Raw genomic sequence first — 20,575 nt, 5'->3', positions numbered from 1 at the left:
AATCGAATTTCACTCAATATACGCAAATTTATAATCAAAATTCTTGGAAACTGCCACCCAGACGCAATGGCAAGGTCGGATTTGGTCTAAGACGCCTCCAAAAGATGTTGCTCCTCATACCTGCCTCTTGACGCCGCAATAATGTCTCTCAAAGACTAATCAATGACGCTCTAATAGCTCTGATACCATGTGAGATTTTGCCAAGATCAAGAGCTCAATGAAAAGTACAAAATAGAGAGACAAAATATAGGACAAGAATAAAATGTATTCTCGTCAATAGATAAAAATAGTTGTTACATACAATGTAGATGAGCCTACATATATAGACAAGGCTATGTGGATATGTGAGCACACAAACATGACATGTGTCTCAATAAGAAACAAAGGTAGGTAGGAAATAGGTGTGGTAGGTAGGAGCAACAATAAAATATTCCACATGAGGTGGATCACCCACCTAAAGTGGAATTATCACTCCACAATAAGTGGATATGATAGAGAAATAACAAGATCACACCATAAAAGGTGGAAATTCTACTACACACTATCCCAATGTGGCACAAACACCCAAATGTCTCATACCCAAACTACCATGAAATGCATTATCCTAAGTAAACTTAAGTAAGGTGTAATATTATCCAACATGAATAAATAATTACACCAACCATCCAAGAATGATGTGGGTACCCCAGAAGGCGCTAGTAAAGAAATGAAAATTAAGATAAAGAAGAAAAAGGACAAAAATGGGGACCCCAAGGGTGAGGAGAACACTAAACCCACTGATTCTATGGTGCGGGAGCTACAAAACCCCTACACCCACAGGCCTGAACCAAAGGAGGAAATTTAGAATTTGAAACAGGAGATTCGGGCTATCAACAACAGGTTGAATATGAAGACAAACAACAGGTCAACATCAATAAGTTTTGTGTCTAGGTTCTGCACAGCGCAACTCTGACTCTTTCCCTACTCCGCGACAGAACTGCTGACGACGAGAATGACAGACAAGCTGCTAGGAAATTCTACAAGTTCTTCTTGGACTGGGAGAGGGTTATAAACATGACAAGGGCACGTAATTTGGCCCCTTAGTTCTTAGGTTTTCTTGTTATGTTTTGATCTGGGGTATGCCCCTGTTTTTATTTTTTGTTGTACTCGTTTCCGGTTACACTCTATTGAACTTTCGTTTGGCTTTTTGTTATTGAAGTGTTGTGGATAGTCTATGACTATGTCAAAGGGTCGACACCCTAGATAACATTGCTTTTAAATCAAAAACATCTAGGTCAAGTACACAAGTAATTTGGCAGCAACTTCATATCAAGATCTATTTAACAAGGAGGTGGTTGATACGATGGAGAGGTTCATTATCAAATTGAATAACATAAGACTAGTGTTTCAAAAATAAAAATAACAAGATGCAATATCTCATAGACTATCTTTAACCTCGTGAACATTAATATTCTATTCTCCTCATTTCTTTAATCTTACATTAATAATCCTTATACATGTGCATGTAATTGGATTACCCTACCCTAGACTACACATAAGGAACGTATTTTCCTTTAGACACACAATTGTAGAAGGGATAAAAGGCACATGCCATTACATCAGCAATTATTTAACCATAACACCAAAATTGATTAAAAAAGCGAATTGAAATTAATGCAGGGTATTACATTCACTGTTAGCAGAATCTTCAACATTTATCTCATTCGAGACCAAGAAACAAATTTTGACAATTTTCAGAAGTTCTTTATTGATTTTTACCCCTATATCATAGTTAAGCATTTTTCAATGTGAATACAAAACAAGTTATAGCTATTGGCATTGGAAAATAGTCGCCCTTTTCACTACCGGCGATAGTTGGCCGTACAACATAAGAGACGGGCTAATCTGCACTATTTATTCAGCTCCTCCAATTGCTTCTGAAGATCATCCAGTTCATAATGTGTATGCAACATCGATGATTCTTCTAGTAAAACCATTGTGTCGTCTGGTTTTGGGAGCTCGTGAGCAAGTCCCTCCGGAAGATGGAAGTCACCTGCAAAAATGAAATTTGAAGACAGTTAAGGAAATTAAATGAGAAGTCCATTTAATTGGCGACAAGTTTGCACTTCAGTTCAATCGATAACTTCATCTTTCCGTCTCGTTTTTCTTGTTTGTTTTTTTCTTTTTTATTTCAAGTACGAAATGATGGTTATAGCTCTCGCCATACACACAAGGTCTTTCGGTCAAAGTTTTGTTTTTTTCTTTTTTATTTCAAGTACGAAATGATGATTATAGCTCTCGCCATTCACACAAGGTCTTTCGGTCAAAGTTACAAATGACGTTCTGCACAGTAACTAAATAGTCTAATCTCTTCACGTTATTACAATTGTAGAATAAACAAAAAAAAAATTCTTGAGGAACATAGTATTAGATATAAGTGAGATAATTGATTTCTTTAGGCTTGTTCTTGCTGCCATTTATTGTGGGGAAGCAATCCAAAGTATTCACTGAAACACTTATAATCCCGAATGGGTTTCTTAAACTGAATGGATTGATATTCTTGCATCAAATACAATATAAGAAATGTGCTACGCAAAAACTGAAACATTGGAATTGCACTAGCTTATTTCAAGCAGTGCTGATTGGTCCTCGCAAGAAATTGTATCGAGCATAAGTAGACCGGTCAAGAGTTATCAAAGAAGAATTACATGGTACAGTGAGAGAATTAATTTCTTAAGACTTGCTCTTATTGCCACCCAATGAAATACTGCCATTTATCTTTCTCGCCTATTGTTGTAGCGGCGGAGTCCAAAGTATAATTGAGACAATTTTTATCCCCTATTAGTCTCTTAAACTATTTAATGGCTTGCTCTTCTTGTGGTTACAGACTCCAAGAAGACCTAAAGATACTGCAACTGGCAAATTTTGAATTACGATAATTATTTTTCATGATAAATGACCACTAAGAAAGATGAAGATGGGCATGTCCTCTAGAAGCATCCCTCTCGTAAAGTGGTGATATGTGGTTGACAAAAGCTAAAAGGATTAAAGAAAAACACAAATAGACTCATAATTTTCTATTTTTTATAAAAATTTATAATTTTTTCTGAGAAGAAATTTATTTTATCAGATTTCAAAAGGGTAATAGGGCAAAGAGAAACAATGTAATGTCCCCTAATGGGACCCTCTTATATTCTGTCCTAGAATCGCAATAGAAATACATTTGTGTCAAATAAAGTTTGGTCTGGAACTTACACCGTCATTATGTTATATTATATTATCAAGGGTATTGTCAACATTATATTATATTAAGATCATTATATTAACAACATTATACTATATCATATTACATTTATATTCTATTAATAGTAGTATTTTATATTATTTTTATTATTAACGATATCTTATTACATTTATCTTATTGCATTTTTAACAGTACCATATTATATTTATCTTACTAACCATATTTAATTATCATAAAATTATCAATATAAATAAATCCGTCTTTATTATTACTGTTAGTTGTTAGTTGTGTTATTAATACTTGTACTAAATTCCCAATGACCATACTGTGTTGTTTCTAACAGTCAGTTTGACTGCTGACTTTATCTTGTTATATTCCCTTGCTCTACGTGTGAGACTCTATCCCCCTCCTTCCATTCATTTTGATTTCTTATTTACATCTTCAACTTTTCAAGAGTCATACCCTTTGAGCGAATGTCTCATTTGAAGAGACATATCCCATTTACTAATTTTTTCCTATATTTTTTTCACGAAGGATCGATTCCACTAGTATAATAATTCATAAGGACCTTAATAATTATCGTGTCTATTCATATATGAGGAATCACACTAGTTAGGGGTATCGCGTCATTTGTAAGGTGGTTTATTATTAAAACAATGTTAAACCGATTAACTTGTGGCCACCGTATTAACTATTGATTAGTCCATATTACCAATAAGTTCCTTCATCACTGTTTGCTATCTAACTGATGAGTGAAAGCCGCAATCAAGATCTTTAGGATCTTTGTTCTGCTGCTGTTCTTGATATTGTCGTAATCACTATTTAGTATAATAACTTTGTGCCTCCTGTTAATAACAGTAAAATTGTTGTCTTAATCATTATTGCTTCATGTAATTATTTAATAAAAATATTAATGAATATTTGATATTAATAAGATGATTAATATGCGATACGTAATACTAATATTAAGGTATATTAGTAATCTGTTTATTGATGGGTTTGATTTTTTAATACTAAGGAGGTTCGTTCATATCTTTAATTTGAACGAACAATAAACTCATAAATAAATAATTGATGTATAATATTCAGATATAAATCACTATTATTTGATAATATGGGGACATCGCAAACTTTACTAAATATTATTTAATTAGTGATAATAAAATATTAATTAATTAGTAGTATTCACTACATTTATTTCATTTGTACATAATGAATAAATTAAATATTAAATTAATAAATAAACAATTTTAATTGTTATATTTAGATTATATTCCTTGATTAGAAAAAATCATGATGAACAAGGATGGGGTATGACAAAGGAGACATGACATATAACGATCAAGGAGGGGACATGACAAACAATAATAAGACTTCAGATATATATGCATTGAAATTTTATCAATTGATTTAAATATAACCATCTTTGAAGACCACCTACTATGCTGTTATTATAATAATAGCATTCTCCTCCAGTCTCTCACTGACATCTCAAAGTGATATGGTTTAAATTAATTCCTAATATTATCATGATGATTATCAAATATCAATAAAATCAATCTTCTGCTAATATTTATTTCAATATTCTTAAATGTTGATGTTTTATTTTGTTTTTAAGCTTTTCAGTATTTTTCATTCTTCATTGTTTGAATATCCATTGATGATTTTATTTTTATAATTAAATGTCATACTAGTTATTTCTATTATTTTTTCTAGGAATCTAACTCCATTTTCCTTTAAATGGCATACTGGTACATGTCTCCATCTCCCATAGGCCACATAATTGTTTTTTTTGTATTATAATTTTTTGAAGAATCTGACTACATTTTTTTTTAAATTGACATACCGGTACCTGTCCCCAACTCCCATACAAGGACACATCCCCATTTCATGGTAACTATGACATACACCACACGCACCCACCGTCAACCCCCACTACATACAGTATTAATGTTTGACAGTTGACCAATATTGTTTATCAAACCATACATGAATCAAGTGACTACATCATCTCTATTTCAAACAGTAATAAAGAAAAGAAATATGAAGAGACTCATATATCCTTAAAGCAATACGAAGGCTAGACAACCATGCATGAAGTAGAAGTGAGGAGCCAAGAGAGAGACCTGATAGAGAACTGTCCATTGTAGCCTCTAATTTTTCATCATCAACAATGCTGTATCACAAATAAAGAAGTTAGGAGCTTGTAATATACAATAACTTTAACTAGATCCAGCTTGATTGCATGTAACCTGTCAACTAAAGCTCTGCATTATATTTGACACCCAAAGACACATGAAACTTGCAAATAAAATAAGAAGTCGAAATGGCATTCGTTCAATATTATTTTAAATTAAACTTCCAAGTTTTTATTCCAAATGCAAGAACTGGATACCCCAGTCCTCAAGTGAAGTTCTGTTAAGATTTTTAAAGCCTACACACAATCTTATGTCACCATTTCAATTTCTTTCAGGAATAAAATTAGCCAACTATGTGTATAATTGACCATAAAACTTACCTCCAATCTTATCAGTTTCAACAACTCTTCTTGCACTAAAGGTTAAATATCGGGATCATTTAAGAGGTTGTGGTTAATTGGTAGAACCGTAGAACCACTTGGTTCTCATGTTGGAAACCAAGATTCAACTCTGCCCATGGACATCTTAGTGCTGGTAGGGCGTGCTGAGGTAATATTCTCACTCTAAAGATAGTGCGCAATAGGCCCTTAGGTGATGAATGAAGAAAGCAAAGAGGAATAAGAAGTAGCTACCTTATGAGGGGGAGAGAAGAAAAAAATGTTCAAGCTATAGGATCAAAAAATGGAGAAGACAAAAAAGCAGATGCTGTACAGGAGTAAGGAGGCAAGAAGGTGAGGCATTCGAGCCATATGAGCGCCACAAGACTAGTAGGAGTTTGAAATGTAACTACAGTGATATCCTCTGCTGGAGAGCATTATTTAAAACGGTGTCCTAGCAAATGAATTGTATGGGATGTAGATCTTGTGAACAACCCCTCACAATTCAAGGGAAGGTGCCCCTATAGAACCCCCACCAATTAATCTAAAAAAAATTAATTCTTGCGACCAATACATCATACTGATGACATAACACAAAAAATATTTACTTTCTTGAAATGCCCTCAATTTATGACCTTGTATATATTGCTTGGTTAGTCTATTGTTTGATGGTGATTAACAATAAATGAATTATAGAAGTTAGACGACTTGCTATGATATGTGAATTCTAAATACAAGGTACGATGTGCTTGTTTTCTAAAAGGAAACGATTATCCATTAAGGAATTTTGAATAAAACAGATTTATTTTGTTGTACATGTATTTCATAAAATAAATTTAATTGTGAGAAACTGGCTATTTTGGAGTTGTGGGATTCAAAGCTTCTTATAATGCATGATAAAAGAGAAATTGAAAAGGGTTATCACTTAAAATGGTCAAATAAAGAGTTATTGTTTCTTTTCTATTAGATTGCTCTATAATATGCCTTATAAAGAAGATAAAGTTTGGAATAAAAATGCTTTGGTGTACTGAAGGAGATTGTAATAGACCACGAACCACAGTTCACTTCTAATCCCATGGCTGCTTTAATTCATGAGCATGAGATTAGGTGTGACAAGTCGTCTCCATACCACTCACAAGCCAATGATCAAGCTGAACTAAAAAATTGAGAACTTGAGAACATTCTCACTAAGGCTACTGCACTTCATCAAAAAAATTGGGCAGCTCAAATTCATCAAGCAATATGCAAGCAGAATCTCTTGGCGTAGAGCTTAATGAAGAGGAAGCATTTTAAACAAGAGTTACCCTCACCAATACCTCTACAAGTAAAGAAAATCACTATCACTGTACAGGGATGAGGACTCCCTTCCACTTTCTACATGGTGGCATAAATCAACTACCGTTGCCAGTATCATGACATCAGCTAAAGAAGAAAAATCTGGTTTAGAATTTCACTTCTAGCCACCTTCGTCAAAGAGAGGAAAAATTGTCTAACACATGAGAAGAGAAATCAAAACTAATGAAATAGAATTGAAAAGACCAAGTAGAACAAATTAAGGTTACAGCAGAGATTGAAATCCCTGCCTCAATGGAACAAGAAAGTACCATTCTGGTGGCCACTTCTGAAGAGCCATGTGAAGTAATTCCACTTGAAGTTATGATCCCACCAAAACAAGATTTTATAAATCCAATGCATATCCCTATTTCTACAGAGAAAGAAAATGCAATGCCTATTTCACAAAGGTAACAAAATGACATTCATGTGATCACTATAGAACAAAAGTCTCCCAAACACCAAAGCCTCCAGAACAACAAAGCCATGATATAGAGATTGATGAATTTATTCAAAAATATAAGGTAGAAATCTGGGCATAGAAAAATAAAATGAATCAATTGGAAAGTAGCATGCAAGCACCACAGGAATGGCTACAAAAAATGTATTCAATAAATCAAAAACAGAAGGAAGAGCTAGAGGCACTCAAAAACCAATTAGACTACTTGATTGAAGGAAAACGGCAGATTGAAGCAAAGGGTCCTCATATATCTGTCATAGAGCATGAGCAACAAATGGAGGATTTGAGACTTTTGGTATAACCAAATTATGTCAAGCCTACAAGGATTGACCACCTAACAACATAACAAATAGCCGTAACCTACCCATGTACCCTTCTATAAGTGGTAAACTAGAATGCATGATGAAATGCAATGCCTTCAGATGGAGGCAAAATGATGGGTTAAAAATATATGATGATTTTGCATGAGTTCAAGTGTTTTCTTGCCATAGGAATTTAGTTTGTGTCCAAATCACATACAAAATTAATCTTTACTTGTTTGGTGCCATTAAATGATTTATTTGAAAATGGAAACATTTAATATAATTAATGAAATGAAATAGACTTGGGAAAATCAATTTAGGAAATATTGATTCATTTGACTTTGTATGTGATCAAACAAAGTGAAGACCAAAAGTCTTCCTGCCACTACTTGGAACGCTAATTTGGTGATATGAAATGATCTTTCAAGTTGTAAATTTTGTTTGATAGCTGGTTTATACATAGTTATTGTTATTTGATAAGACTTTCTTATTTTAAATAGTAATTCATTTTGTTATAACTGATATAGGTCGTTGGCCAAAAAGACTACGAATTATTAGAAGACAGTCGAGAGAGAAATTTTGATGATATGCATAGAGATATTTGTATGAAATAAAGGTATAATGAGATCAACCATCTCCTGAGGAGTATTTGGTAGCTTCACATTCACCACGTGGATCAAGTGTGCCCCTCTTAGGAAATGCTAGTGATATTTTCTTAAATTGTTTCATGTGTGTTTTCATTTTCTAATTGTTAAAGCGTTATACTTTATGGTTTAATGTTGATTGTGATATCAATTGAATACTTCGTGTGAATGATTTATCTTGTGTACGATTGACAGCATATCTAAAGTAATTATCAAAAGTCTTATTTCAGATTTTTAAGAATTATAGCAAGTTAATGAGTCTTTGTTTTTATCACTATAGTTATAGCGTTGATCACCAGTTCCTGTAGTTGTTCACAATCATGTAACCCACTCACAATCCCTTTTGCAACCTAAACAGTTTCTCTAGCAACACAATTATTTCTTTTAGTTCCTGTAGCATTTTTGGAAGAATGATTTTCCTTTCATTTTAGGAGAGTTGCATTTCACTCTCAAACCTTCAACATTTGCACATTTAACCACTATACCTTTTGCAAGCTTATGCCCCAGATTGACATGATTAATAAAAATTGAATTTAAACCTTAGGAACACATTATCTTTAAATGCAAGGCTGCAAATCACCTACCAAATTAAGCCTCAATTTTATCCCATCACAAAGGACTAATGTGAAGCCCAAAAGAACAGATGAAAGCTAAGACCTATGAAATTAAGTTGCAAAAAAATGACCCTCACTAGGACCAAATTATTAGAATAAGATACATATTTTTGACAAGAGTAACGAACCATATATTATGCTTCAATGAAATTTTTCATGATACTTATCGTTTCACCATATTGACAACTACACTATGACTACATGGATTTCTTAGTAATTGACCTATAAATCTAGACAACAATGTCATGTTCCCTTTTTCAAGCGAAGATAATCAGCAACACCTACCCTATTTCCCGTAGGCTAAAGTGGAAAATGAGAAAAATATTTTTCTTAAATAATTTGGTTAAATAACTTTACTGACACTTTATAAAATGACACTGATAATCAGCAACACCTAGCTTATTTCTCTTTATGATGACTTAAAAGTTAAATTTAAAAGAGGGTTAGTAAAGTGTTGCAGATAGAGGGTCAAAAGTTTTATTAAAGGCCTTTCTAGACACTTCCAAATAAAGTATTGGAGAAAAAGGAAATGGAAATGTAATATTCAATCATTTTCCCTCAAAGGAGGAGCTAGGCATAGAAGAGGAATCAACCATTACATTCTTTTTCTAAACCTTTTTTGAATTTTTCTGAAGATCAAACCCTTGTGTTCATATTTCTGCCTAAAGACGAAAATCCCTTTTTGCACCGAAATTTGAAGGCGTAAAACACTCATTCAAGGAAGAAAACCCGCTTATCTTTTTGAGCAATTTAATTCAAGGATTGTTGTACAAAAAGTTTGCAATTATTTTCCAACTAGTTTGGTGGTTCTAAATTTTAGTAAGTTTATGAATTTCATATTTGATATCAATTTTGAGGCAATTTCAGAATATCCAATTGGTGCTCAGTGGAAAATAATTTAATTTTAGCTTGGCCGTACCTATTAGAATATTTAATTATATTTTAGTCAGTTATCTTTAGTTTTTTATTAATGGTCATTTAGTTTTTTAGTTCACTTAGTTTTTGAAGTTTAACTATTGCTTCTTTTATTAGAAGGTGTAGATACCATGTTAATTTTATCAGATTTGAGAATGCTAAGGGTTATTTTATTTATCAAAGTACTTCTTTTATCATATATTGATTTGATCTCTTTTGAATATAAGCAAGTAAGAAACAAAAATCAGAATTTATGATTTGTATTTCAATGAATATGTAACAGCAATGTTCGTTTTTGTGCAGGCCAGCTGGTTCAATATTTCGGATTTCAATATTGTCCGTTAACCGCAGCTATACACCATATATACAATGGTGTAGAGGCATGCCTGTACGTGGAATAATTAAAGACAATACGCTAAGATGCAAGATCCAAGGAAGTAGCTGATGATAGATCTATCTTCGAAAACCATGCAACCATTGGGAGAGTTGTTGGCCCTAAATTTCCCAGAAAATCAATCAGGTCTTGGGTGGATGAGCATTGGGGCAAGCATGTCGTCATTAAATTCCTGCCGAAAAGTTTCTTTGTTGCAGTCTTTGCGGAGGCAGAGGAGAAAGATAGGATACTCTGCTCTCAAAACTGGTTCTTGGATAGCCATCCATTATATTTACAGCCCTGGTTTTTGAGCAATTTAATTCAAGGATTGTTGTACAAAAAGTTTGCAATTATTTTCCAACTAGTTTGGTGGTTCCTAATTTTTAGTAAGTTTATGAATTTCATATTTGATATCAATTTTGAGGCAATTTCAGAATATCCAATTGGTGCTTAGTGGAAAATAATTTAATTTTAGCTTGGCCGTACCTATTAGAATATTTAATTATATTTTAGTCAGTTATCTTTAGTTTTTTATTAATGGTCATTTAGTTTTTTAGCTCACTTAGTTTTTGAAGTCTAACTATTGCTTCTTTTATTAGGTGGTTTAGTTACCTTTTTAGCTTCATGTTGAAGCTTCAGTTGAGCGGTTTGTTCTTTTTAGAACACCATCTTTGAATCCTCTTTATATACGTTGTATATTATAGTAAATAAATAATTCAATTATTTTTCATGGTATTAGAGAATGGAAATAAAAAATTTGAAATTTTTTATTCTAAAATATTTTCCAAAGGATTTTTTTTAGTAAAAACTTTTCAAAGATTGTTTTGAAATTTTTTATTTTTAAATATCGCAGGTCTTCTTGTTTTGAGATTTTCCAAGGTTTTGAATTTTGAAAATCACAAATTCATGGGACGATTTTTTTTTGAAATTCGAAAAGGGTTTTTTGGGCAGCTTTTTGCAGCTTTCGTGTGATCGCATGAAGATTTCACGACAGCAGAGGGTTTGTTTCGGCCCGAGTTTTTTCTACACGATCTTTTCTAGGCAGCAATCTTCATTTTCTGCCCGCATTTTTTTAGATTTTTGCGATTTTTCGGGTCTGATAAAAAACGCGAAGGGTTTTTCTACGCGACGTGTTTTTCAAGTCTGTTGGGCGAAGCTTTTTTCCCACGCATTTTTGTTGGACCTATGCGATGAGACCCATAATTGCCTGCGATCTCTATTTTTTTTTTGGCGGTCAGTGCTTGTACTGTCTTCTGCCCACGATTTTCTGTGCGGCTAGGGCACAGTTTTTGTACTCTTTGGGTACTAGCGGCTGGGACACGATTTATGCCCTTATTTGCACTCCCGGCCTATGGTTTTGCCCTATATTTTTTGCATTTTTTTTTAAATCATCTATTTTATTGTCCATTTTTTTTAAGAAAAATCAAATATTATTTTTCTTCAGATTTTTTATTCTAATTTTTAAAAAATACAAGTTTCAGATTTGCAAGAAATTTTATTTTCTGGGTTTTCCAAAATTTTATGCCTTGGGTTCCATGCTAGAAGTTTACGCCTTGGGTTCCATGCCCAATTTTGTGTTGGGTGTTTCAGTTCTGATTTTTTATCAGATTAGTCTGTCTTGTTTTCTGTGCCTTCACCAAGTTGACTTGTTAAACCTCAGTTTTTGTGATGGCATCTTTGACCAACATTGTATTGGAGCACAATCAAAAGTTTGACAGCCGCAACTACAACACCTAGAAATAGCACATGCTGACAATTTTTGAGTATCATTGCCTTGATCAGATTGTTCTAGGCATGGCTTCTCGTCCAGTAGTGGCAGGTGAAGACTAGGACAAACATGATGTGCGAAATTAAGAGGCTATCATGCTCATCAAGTTGCCTATCGCAGATGATCAACTCCCTCAAGTGTCATCTGGCAAAACAACTAAACAGATTTGGGATCTCTTGAAGGGTCTTCATGAAACATTCAACAAGAGCCGAGCTTGCTTTCCAAAGAAAGTGCTATTTTCTATCATGATGGATGAAAAGACATCTGTCTACGCACATCTTACGAAAATCAAGGACATCTGTGACCAGTTGGAGGCTATTGGTTGAACCATGGAGGAAGAGGATATGGTAGTGATCACGTTGAAAAGCTTGCTCCGATCCTATGAGCATTTCATTGATACACTCAATATCTCTTCTACTAGTATTGATCGAAAGTTTTCAGATCTCTGCAACAAGCTTTTGCATCAGGATAGATGGAAGCAACTGTTTGGAAGCAGTGTTAGTTCATCCACTGAACAAGCCTTCACAGCCAAAGCTTCAAATAAGAACAAGTGTAAAGCTCAGTCCTTCTAGCAGAAAGGACAAGGTCAAGATCAACCTCAACAATGTTCGAAGAAGAAGAGTGTACAATGCAACTATTGTCACCAATTTGGCCATTTGTTGAAAGATTGCAGGAAGTTGTTGGCATTTGTGCAATCTAAACGAAGAGGGTCTAAGCAGAAGGCCAATTCTACCACGCAACTTGACCAGAAGGAATTTACCTTCTATGCGTTCATGGTCCAATGCCCATCCGATGATGTGAAATCATCAGCCTGGTACATTGACTCTAGTGCCTCTCGGCATTTCACACATCGTCAGGATTGGTTTACAGAGTAAGCGCCTTTAACTGATTCAATGATCTTTGGAGGCGAAGAGTATACTGTTGTCAAAAAGGGCAACATTTAGATTTCATCTGGTGGAAGGGATTTGATATTTCTCAATGTATACTTTGTCCCAGGTATGGAGCTCAATCTACTGTCAATCAGTCAAATTATGCATCATTCTCCATAGTTGGATGTTGTCTTCGGTTTGCACAAATGCAACATTGCTGACAGGGAGACTCACACTACAATTACTATTGGCATTGAGGATCATGGTCTTTATAGACTTGCTGATTCTGGTGATTCTCAAGAGCACGCCTTGGTAGCCAAGAGTACTTCCATTAGCAATCTTTGGCATCAACGATATGGGCACCTAAATAGTCACTATATCTCTAGGTTCGAGAGTATCTAGTTGTTGGATTACTTGAGATTTAGACTCAGAATCATGGAGCTTGCGGAGCTTGTTGGGCTAGAAAGCAGCATAGGACTCCATTTTCAGATGGTGACGTTTGGAGACCATCCAAGGTCTTGCAGTTGGTTCATGTGGATACCAGTGGTCCCATGAACACTCCATCAGTCACTGGATGCAGGTATTTTTTGTTGTTTGTTGATGATTTCAGCAGACACGTGGATATATTTTCTTCATAGAAACGAGACTTGGACTCAGCACAGACTCAACAAGGGTGACTCGACTCGGGGCTCTGGACTCAACAAAAAAACTTGGCTAGGACTCGGCAAAGTGAAAAAACCAACAAATTTAGATATTTTTAAGGATTTAAAACTTGTTTCATGCACCCTTTATTAAATAAACCTTAAATACACAATAACATCATCAAATAGAAGCTAATTTGATCACATACATAAGTATGCATCAATCACATAAGTATAAATGCAAATTGTAATTGAAGGATATATCAAATTTAGATATATAAATATTGTCAAATGTATACAAAACTCAGGCAATATAAAATTCATGACATCAAATGTTCCACACAAATATCAAAACAATAACTATAAGTCTATGGCTCAACGAAGCCTGCATCCCTCCTACAAAGGTGTCTAAGGTAGGTCCTAGATGATCAGCAACCATAGTCTTTGTCCCTGACTCCATGCCACCCTCACCGACATCACTTGTGCCAATGTCTGCTCATGCTCTAACCTCCTCCTCTGCCATGGCTACAACCTCAGGCTCTCTATTTGCTTGGTTGACCCAATCAAGTTTCTTCTCATTAAAGATAGGATCCATAGCCTTAGCGATCCACACAAGGTGTTAGGTTCTTGTCCGTTTTTGTCATGTTTTGAGATTTAAAAAAATTCAATTTTTTGAGTCTAGCCGAGTCCAAGAATAAAAACTCATCGGATCCAAGCTGAGTTTGCGAGTCCCTGGACTCAACCAAGGCTCGAACGAGTCTGAGTCCAAGCCCCTAGAAGTCGCCTAGGGTCACTCGGCTTGGGACTCATCGAGTCCTGGCGAGTCCAGTAACTCTAGTATATTGTTCTATTTTTCTTAAACAGAAGTCAGAGGTGTTCAACATGTTTCAAAAGTTTAAGGCCTTAGTGGAAAAAGAGTTTGGCTATCAGATAGTCACTCTTCAGTCCAGCAATGGAGTGGAATTTTGTTCTACAGATTTCTCCAACTTATGTACATCACATGGCATGAAGCATCAACTTACCACACGTTACACCCCTCAACAAAATGGTGTTGTTGAGCGCAAGAGCCATACAGTCACTGAGATGGCTCCGTCTATGCTGGAGCATAGAAATGTTCCAAAGAAATTTTGGGTGGAAGCGGTCTTCACTACAGTCTATCTTTTGAACCGGTCTCCCACACAAGACATTAAGAAGATGACTCTAGAGGAAGCTTGGTCTAGCAGGAAGTCCAAAATCAGTCATCTGGATTGTTTTGGCTCTACAGCTTATGTTTGGATTCTAGATCCTAAGCGCACCAAACTAGATTCCAAGAGTCAAAAATCGATGTTCGCCAGCTACAGTGATAACCACAAGGCTTATCGATTGATTGATGTAGACATTGATCGTCTCGTATTCAGTTGAGATGTGGTATTTGATGAAGAATGAGGGCCTTTTCAGCCTTCTTATCCCGTTTTAAGCTCAGAGGATCAGCCTACCTGTTGTGACGTCTTAACACATCGCCCAATTGCAAATGGGGACACCCACTTTTTTGCTTTTTAGGGTAGATGTTTCACTTAGATTGCCTTGGTTTAGTAGTGATTTCCTAGTGTTTGACTTTGCCAATGAGAGGGTGTAGGATCAAACGTGTTTAAAATGTCAAATTGTTAAGTGTGATCCTAAATTTGTCCGAGTTTAAGGTTGCAACAAGTTTTAAATTTGAGCGCAAATATGCCTAAGTGAGTTTTAAAATGTCTAAGTAGGAGATATTTTTTGTGCCTAAGTGTTAAGAGGTCCTTTAGGGATTATTTTCTTGCTCCTAAGAGGTAATTCAAGTCAAAATTGCACTGTATCCCAATGAAATCCCCATTTTCCTGTTCAAATTTTGATAAATTTGGCCAAGTCCTTATTCATATTAATGAAATTTGAGGTGTCTAGATGTTTTTGAGTGGAGAAATCATTGAAGTCCCAATGAAAATCCATGTTTTAGTGGTCTAAACATCAAAAATCCTAATGGGAGGTTCTTTTCCCCCCACATTCCCGATGACCCATGATTTCCCCGCACTCAAAATCCTGATGGGAGATGAATTCCCCTCAAATTTTCGATGCACCCTGTTTTTCCCCCATTCAAGTTCTTGATGGAAGGCGATTTTCCACCAAAAGGCTAAAATGTTGACTAAGTGTTCGAAATATTCCTAATGACCCACGTTTTTCCCCTGGAATGCAGATGACTTTGAACCATGAAGACTGATTTTCCCCAAGACAGTTTGTGAACAAATTTGATGGATTATTATGTAGATGATTGTCTTGATGAGTGGCGAATTTTCCCAAGTGATTTTTGATGATTTTTTATCCAGATATGGGGCGAATTTTCAGCAGACACATGTGGGTGTATTTTCTTCATAGAAACGAGACTTGGACTCAGCACAGACTCAACAAGGGTGACTCGACTCGAGGCTCTGGACTCAACAAAAAAACTCGGCCAGGACTCGGCAAAGTAAAAAAACCAACAAATTTAGAGATTTTTAAGGATTTAAAACTTGTTTCATGCACCCTTTATTAAATAAATCTCAAATACACAATAACATCATCAAATAGAAGCTAATTTGATCACATACATAAGTATGCATCGATCACATAAGTATAAATGCAAATTGTAGTTGAAGGATATAGCAAATTTAGATATATAAATATTGTCAAATGTATACAAAACTCATGCAATATAAAATTCATGACATCAAATGTTCCACACAAATATCAAAACAATAACTATAAGTCTATGGCTCAACGAAGCCTACATCCCTCCTACAAAGGTGTCTAAGGTAGGTCCTAGATGATCAGCAACCATAGTCTTTGTCCCTGACTCCATACCACCCTCACCGACATCACTTGTGCCAATGTTTGCTCATGCTCTAACCTCCTCCTCTGCCATGGCTACAACCTCAGGCTCTATTTGCTTGGTTGACCCAATCAAGGTTCTTGTCATTAAAGATAGGATCCATAGCCTCAGTGATCCACACAAGGTGTTAGGTTCTAGTCCGTTTTTGTCATGTTTTGAGATTTAAAAGAATTCAATTTTTTGAGTCTAGCCGAGTCCAAGCATAAAAACTCGCCGGATCCAAGCTGAGTTTGTGAGTCCTTGGACTCGACCAAGGCTCGAACGAGTCCAAGTCCAAGCCCCTAGAACTCGCCTAGGGTCACTCAGCTTGGGACTCATCGAGTCCTGGCGAGCCCAGTAACTCTGGTATATTGTTCTATTTTTCTTAAAAAAAAGTCAGAGGTGTTCAACATGTTTCAAAAGTTTAAGGCCTTAGTGGAAAAAGAGTTTGGCTGTCAGATAGTCACTCTTCGGTCCAACAATGGAGCGGAATTTTGTTCTACAGATTTCTCCAACTTATGTGCATCACATGGCATTAAGCATCAACTAACCACACCTTACACCCCTCAGCAAAACGGTGTTGTTGAGCGCAAGAACCATATAGTCACTGAGATGGCTCGGTCTATGTTGGAGCATAGAAATGTTCCAAAGAAATTTTGGGTGGAAGCGGTCTTCACTACAATCTATCTTTTGAACCAGTCTCCCACACAAGCCATTAAGAAGATGACTCTATAGGAAGCTTGGTCTAGTAGGAAGCCCAAAATCAGTCATCTGAATTTTTTTGGCTCTACAGCTTATGTTTGGATTCTAGATCCTAAGCGCACCAAACTACATTCCAAGAGTCAGAAATTGATGTTCGCCAGCTACAATGATAACCACAAGGCTTATCGGTTGATTGATGTAGACATTGATCGTCTCATATTCAGTTGAGATGTGGTATTTGATGAAGAATGAGGGCCTTTTCAGCCTTCTTATCCCGTTTTGAGCTCTGAGGATCAGTCTACCTGTTGTGACGTCTTAACACATTGCCCAATTGCAAATGGGGACCCCCACTTTTTCGCTTTTTAGTGTAGATGTTTCACTTAGATTGCCTTGGTTTAGTAGTGATTTCCTAGTGTTTGCCTTTGCTAATGAGAGGGTGTAGGATCAAACGTGTTTCAAATGTCAAATTGTTGTGTGATCCTAAATTTTGTCCAAGTTTAAGGTTGCAACAAGTTTTAAATTTGAGCGTGAATATGCCTAAGTGAGTTTTAAAATGTATAAGTAGGAGATATTTTGTGCCTAAGTGTTAAGAGGTCCTTTAGGGGTTATTTTCTTGTTCCTAAGAGGTAATTCAAGTCAAAATTGCACTTTATCCCAATGAAATCCCCATTTTCTTGTTCAAATTTTGATAAATTTAGCTAAGTCCTGATTCATAATAATGAAATTTGAGGTGTCTAGATGTTTTTGAGTGGAGAAATCATTGAAGTCCCAATGAAAATCCATGTTTTAGTGGTCTAAACGTCAAAAATCCTAATGGGAGGTTCTTTTCCCCCCACATTCCCGATGACCCATGATTTCCCCCCACTCAAAATCCTGATGGGAGATGAATTACCCCCAAATTTCCGATGGACCCTGTTTTTTCCCCATTCAAGCTCTTGATGGAAGGCAATTTTCTACCAGAAGGCTAAAATTTTGACTAGGTGTTGGAAATATTCCTAATGACCCACGTTTTTCCCCTGGAATGCAAATGAAGACCGATTTTCCCCAAGACAATTTGTGAACAAATTTGATGGATTTTTATGTAGATGATTGTCCTGATGAGTGGCGAATTTTGCCAAGTGATTTTTGATGATTTTTCATCTAGATTTTTATCCAGATATGCGGTGATTTCCCCCAATTGGCTCAATTTTGGTGAAAGTGAATTAAATTTGATAAAGTGGGCCCAAATTTAATTGTTTTTGTTTTGACAAATGATTATTTAAGAATCAAAAACAATTATTTAATGATTTTCAACAATTATTAGTGATTAAATATTTTCTTAATGCAAATCAATTTTCCCCAAGCAAGTTTAAAAGGGCAAAGTTTTATCCCACATTGCTTGTGTGGTGAGGTAACAAGGTGAAAACAAGTTTAAAAGAGCCTGCCCAACACTAAAATAACATTATAAGTGCTGATTGACAGTTAAGTGGCAGAATGAGGACAAGTAAGTGGTTTCCCAACTAGGCGATTTTGACTAAGTGTCCATTGGACACCATTCTTGAGCTGGAGTTGCAGATTGGAGGATAATTTCACTTAGGCGCTGCCATTGGAGGAGGCTACAGAAAGCTTTTGTTGCTGATTGAGCCATATTTGTGAATTTTGAGAAGTGGGTGCCACCATTGGAGAGACCACGATTTTGATAGATGGTGCAAATTTCAGACTTTGGGGTGATTTTAGATGATATTGCTGAACACCATTGATGCTAACAGGCTGTCATTTTATTCAGATCAAAGCTGGGCGCCATTGCTGGAGGTAACTTTGACCTCATGGTTGGCTGGAAACTCCATTTTCAGACTCACTTTCAACTTACCAACCATTCCACACTTAGGCGATTTGATTGAAGGGTCATTTTGGAGCATTTTCTGAGGTTCACCATTGCTGCTATAAGTCTAAAACTCCAATGTTGCAGGTTGTCCTCAGACTAACTTCCATTTCCAACTCCTCCACACTTGGGCAATTTCACTTGTGCACTCATTTTGGCGAGTTTTGGAGACATTTGGTGAAGGTTCCATTGTTAATATAAGTCTGAAACTCCATTTTCAAACTTGTCTTCTGACTTAAATTTTTATTACCAGCCCTCTACTTGCGCCCGGATTTGGCCATTTTGACCTTGGAGAGGTAAAATACATCAAAAGTAAATATTTCATATGGCTGCAACTACTTCAAAATGCTGATTCATGTTAGTTGTAGGTTGTCTTCAGACTTTTGGGCAACCATTGTTGACTTGGAAGGTGTATTCAGACTTTAACATCAGAAAATCAGACTTCAATACACCATTTTCTGAGTATTTTCAGACATTGAAGGGCGTATTCAAACTCAGTCCTCAAAAAATCAGACTTTTATTGCGATTTTGATATCAAAAACCAATCACTTTCTGAGAGTTTTCAGACCTCCAAGTGATATTTCCAAACTTGGGAATACAATTTTGGTCTCCAAATACTTAATTTTCTGAGTTTACAGAGGTGTCTTCAGACTTGTTTATTGCAATCAGGCTTATCCTAAGCCTGAAAGTCAGGTTTTCTTGGGGAGAGTTTTCCAGATTTCAATCCAGACCTTCACATTTTCAGAATTGGTGTTACAATTTTCTAATCGGAACCTAAGATTACCTATCACATGTTGGGGCAAATGTTGGAAACAAAGTCCCTATGAGGTTCGGATTTCAACTCCGTCGAATAGTGTTCGAATCAGAGAAACGAAAATTGCCAGAAAATCGCCAGACTCGGCGAGTCCGAGTCTGAGACATGCTCGTCGAGTCTCTGGGACTCGGACTCGGACTCGTCCGAGTCTGGCGAGCAACTCGCCGAGTTGGCGAGTTTGGCAAAAACTCTCCAAACTCGACGAGTCTAGTGCCTGAAACTCGGCTACTGGCTAGGTTACGTAAAATGACAAAAAAAAAACATTTTAAAAAGTTTTTTTAAAATGAATGGTCTCGTCTTTGTTCACTATAACCCAGCCCCCCTTGACCCCGCAAGGGGCGATGCCCCTTGACCCCACCTTGGGGGCGCTGCCCCCAAACCCCCGTCGAAAAATATGGGGGGAAATTGCGTCGATAGAAGTAGGGAAAATTTAACCTCCGAGTCTGACACTGATTGGATCGACCAAGTAGATATAGAGCCTAAGATTGTAGCCATGGTAGAGGAGGAGCGAAGAGCACGAGCACAGATAGGAGATTCAGAGGCAGATAGTGACACAGATGTTCCTGATGTTGGTGAGCATGGCATGGTCTCACGGGGAGCGGCTATGGTTGTCGAATCATCCAAGACCTACCTTAAACGCCTTCGCAAGGGGCCAGGGCCGGAGGGTGCAGTCGTGCTTCCTCCTCTG

General features: G+C 36.2%; 1 protein-coding gene across 1 annotated transcript in view; it reads right to left on the bottom strand.

Annotated features, from left to right (window-relative positions):
* Positions 1-1,627: 1,627 nt before the first annotated feature.
* LOC131067521 (ubiquitin-like modifier-activating enzyme 5) overlaps positions 1,628-20,575 on the bottom strand; it is a 166,568-nt gene continuing 147,620 nt past the window's right edge. The window contains exons 13-14 of the mRNA XM_058002553.2: positions 5,350-5,399; positions 1,628-2,032 (exon numbers count right to left, since the gene is read on the bottom strand). Coding sequence (XP_057858536.2) covers positions 1,890-2,032; positions 5,350-5,399 — 193 coding nt within the window. The 3' untranslated portion in view covers positions 1,628-1,889. The remainder of the gene's footprint in view (positions 2,033-5,349; positions 5,400-20,575) is intronic.

Source organism: Cryptomeria japonica, chromosome 10, assembly GCF_030272615.1.
Source record: "Cryptomeria japonica chromosome 10, Sugi_1.0, whole genome shotgun sequence".
Taxonomy (NCBI): Eukaryota; Viridiplantae; Streptophyta; class Pinopsida; order Cupressales; family Cupressaceae; genus Cryptomeria; species Cryptomeria japonica.
The sequence above is the reverse complement of the archived record's forward strand: the minus strand, read 5'-3'. Positions and strand labels throughout refer to the sequence as shown.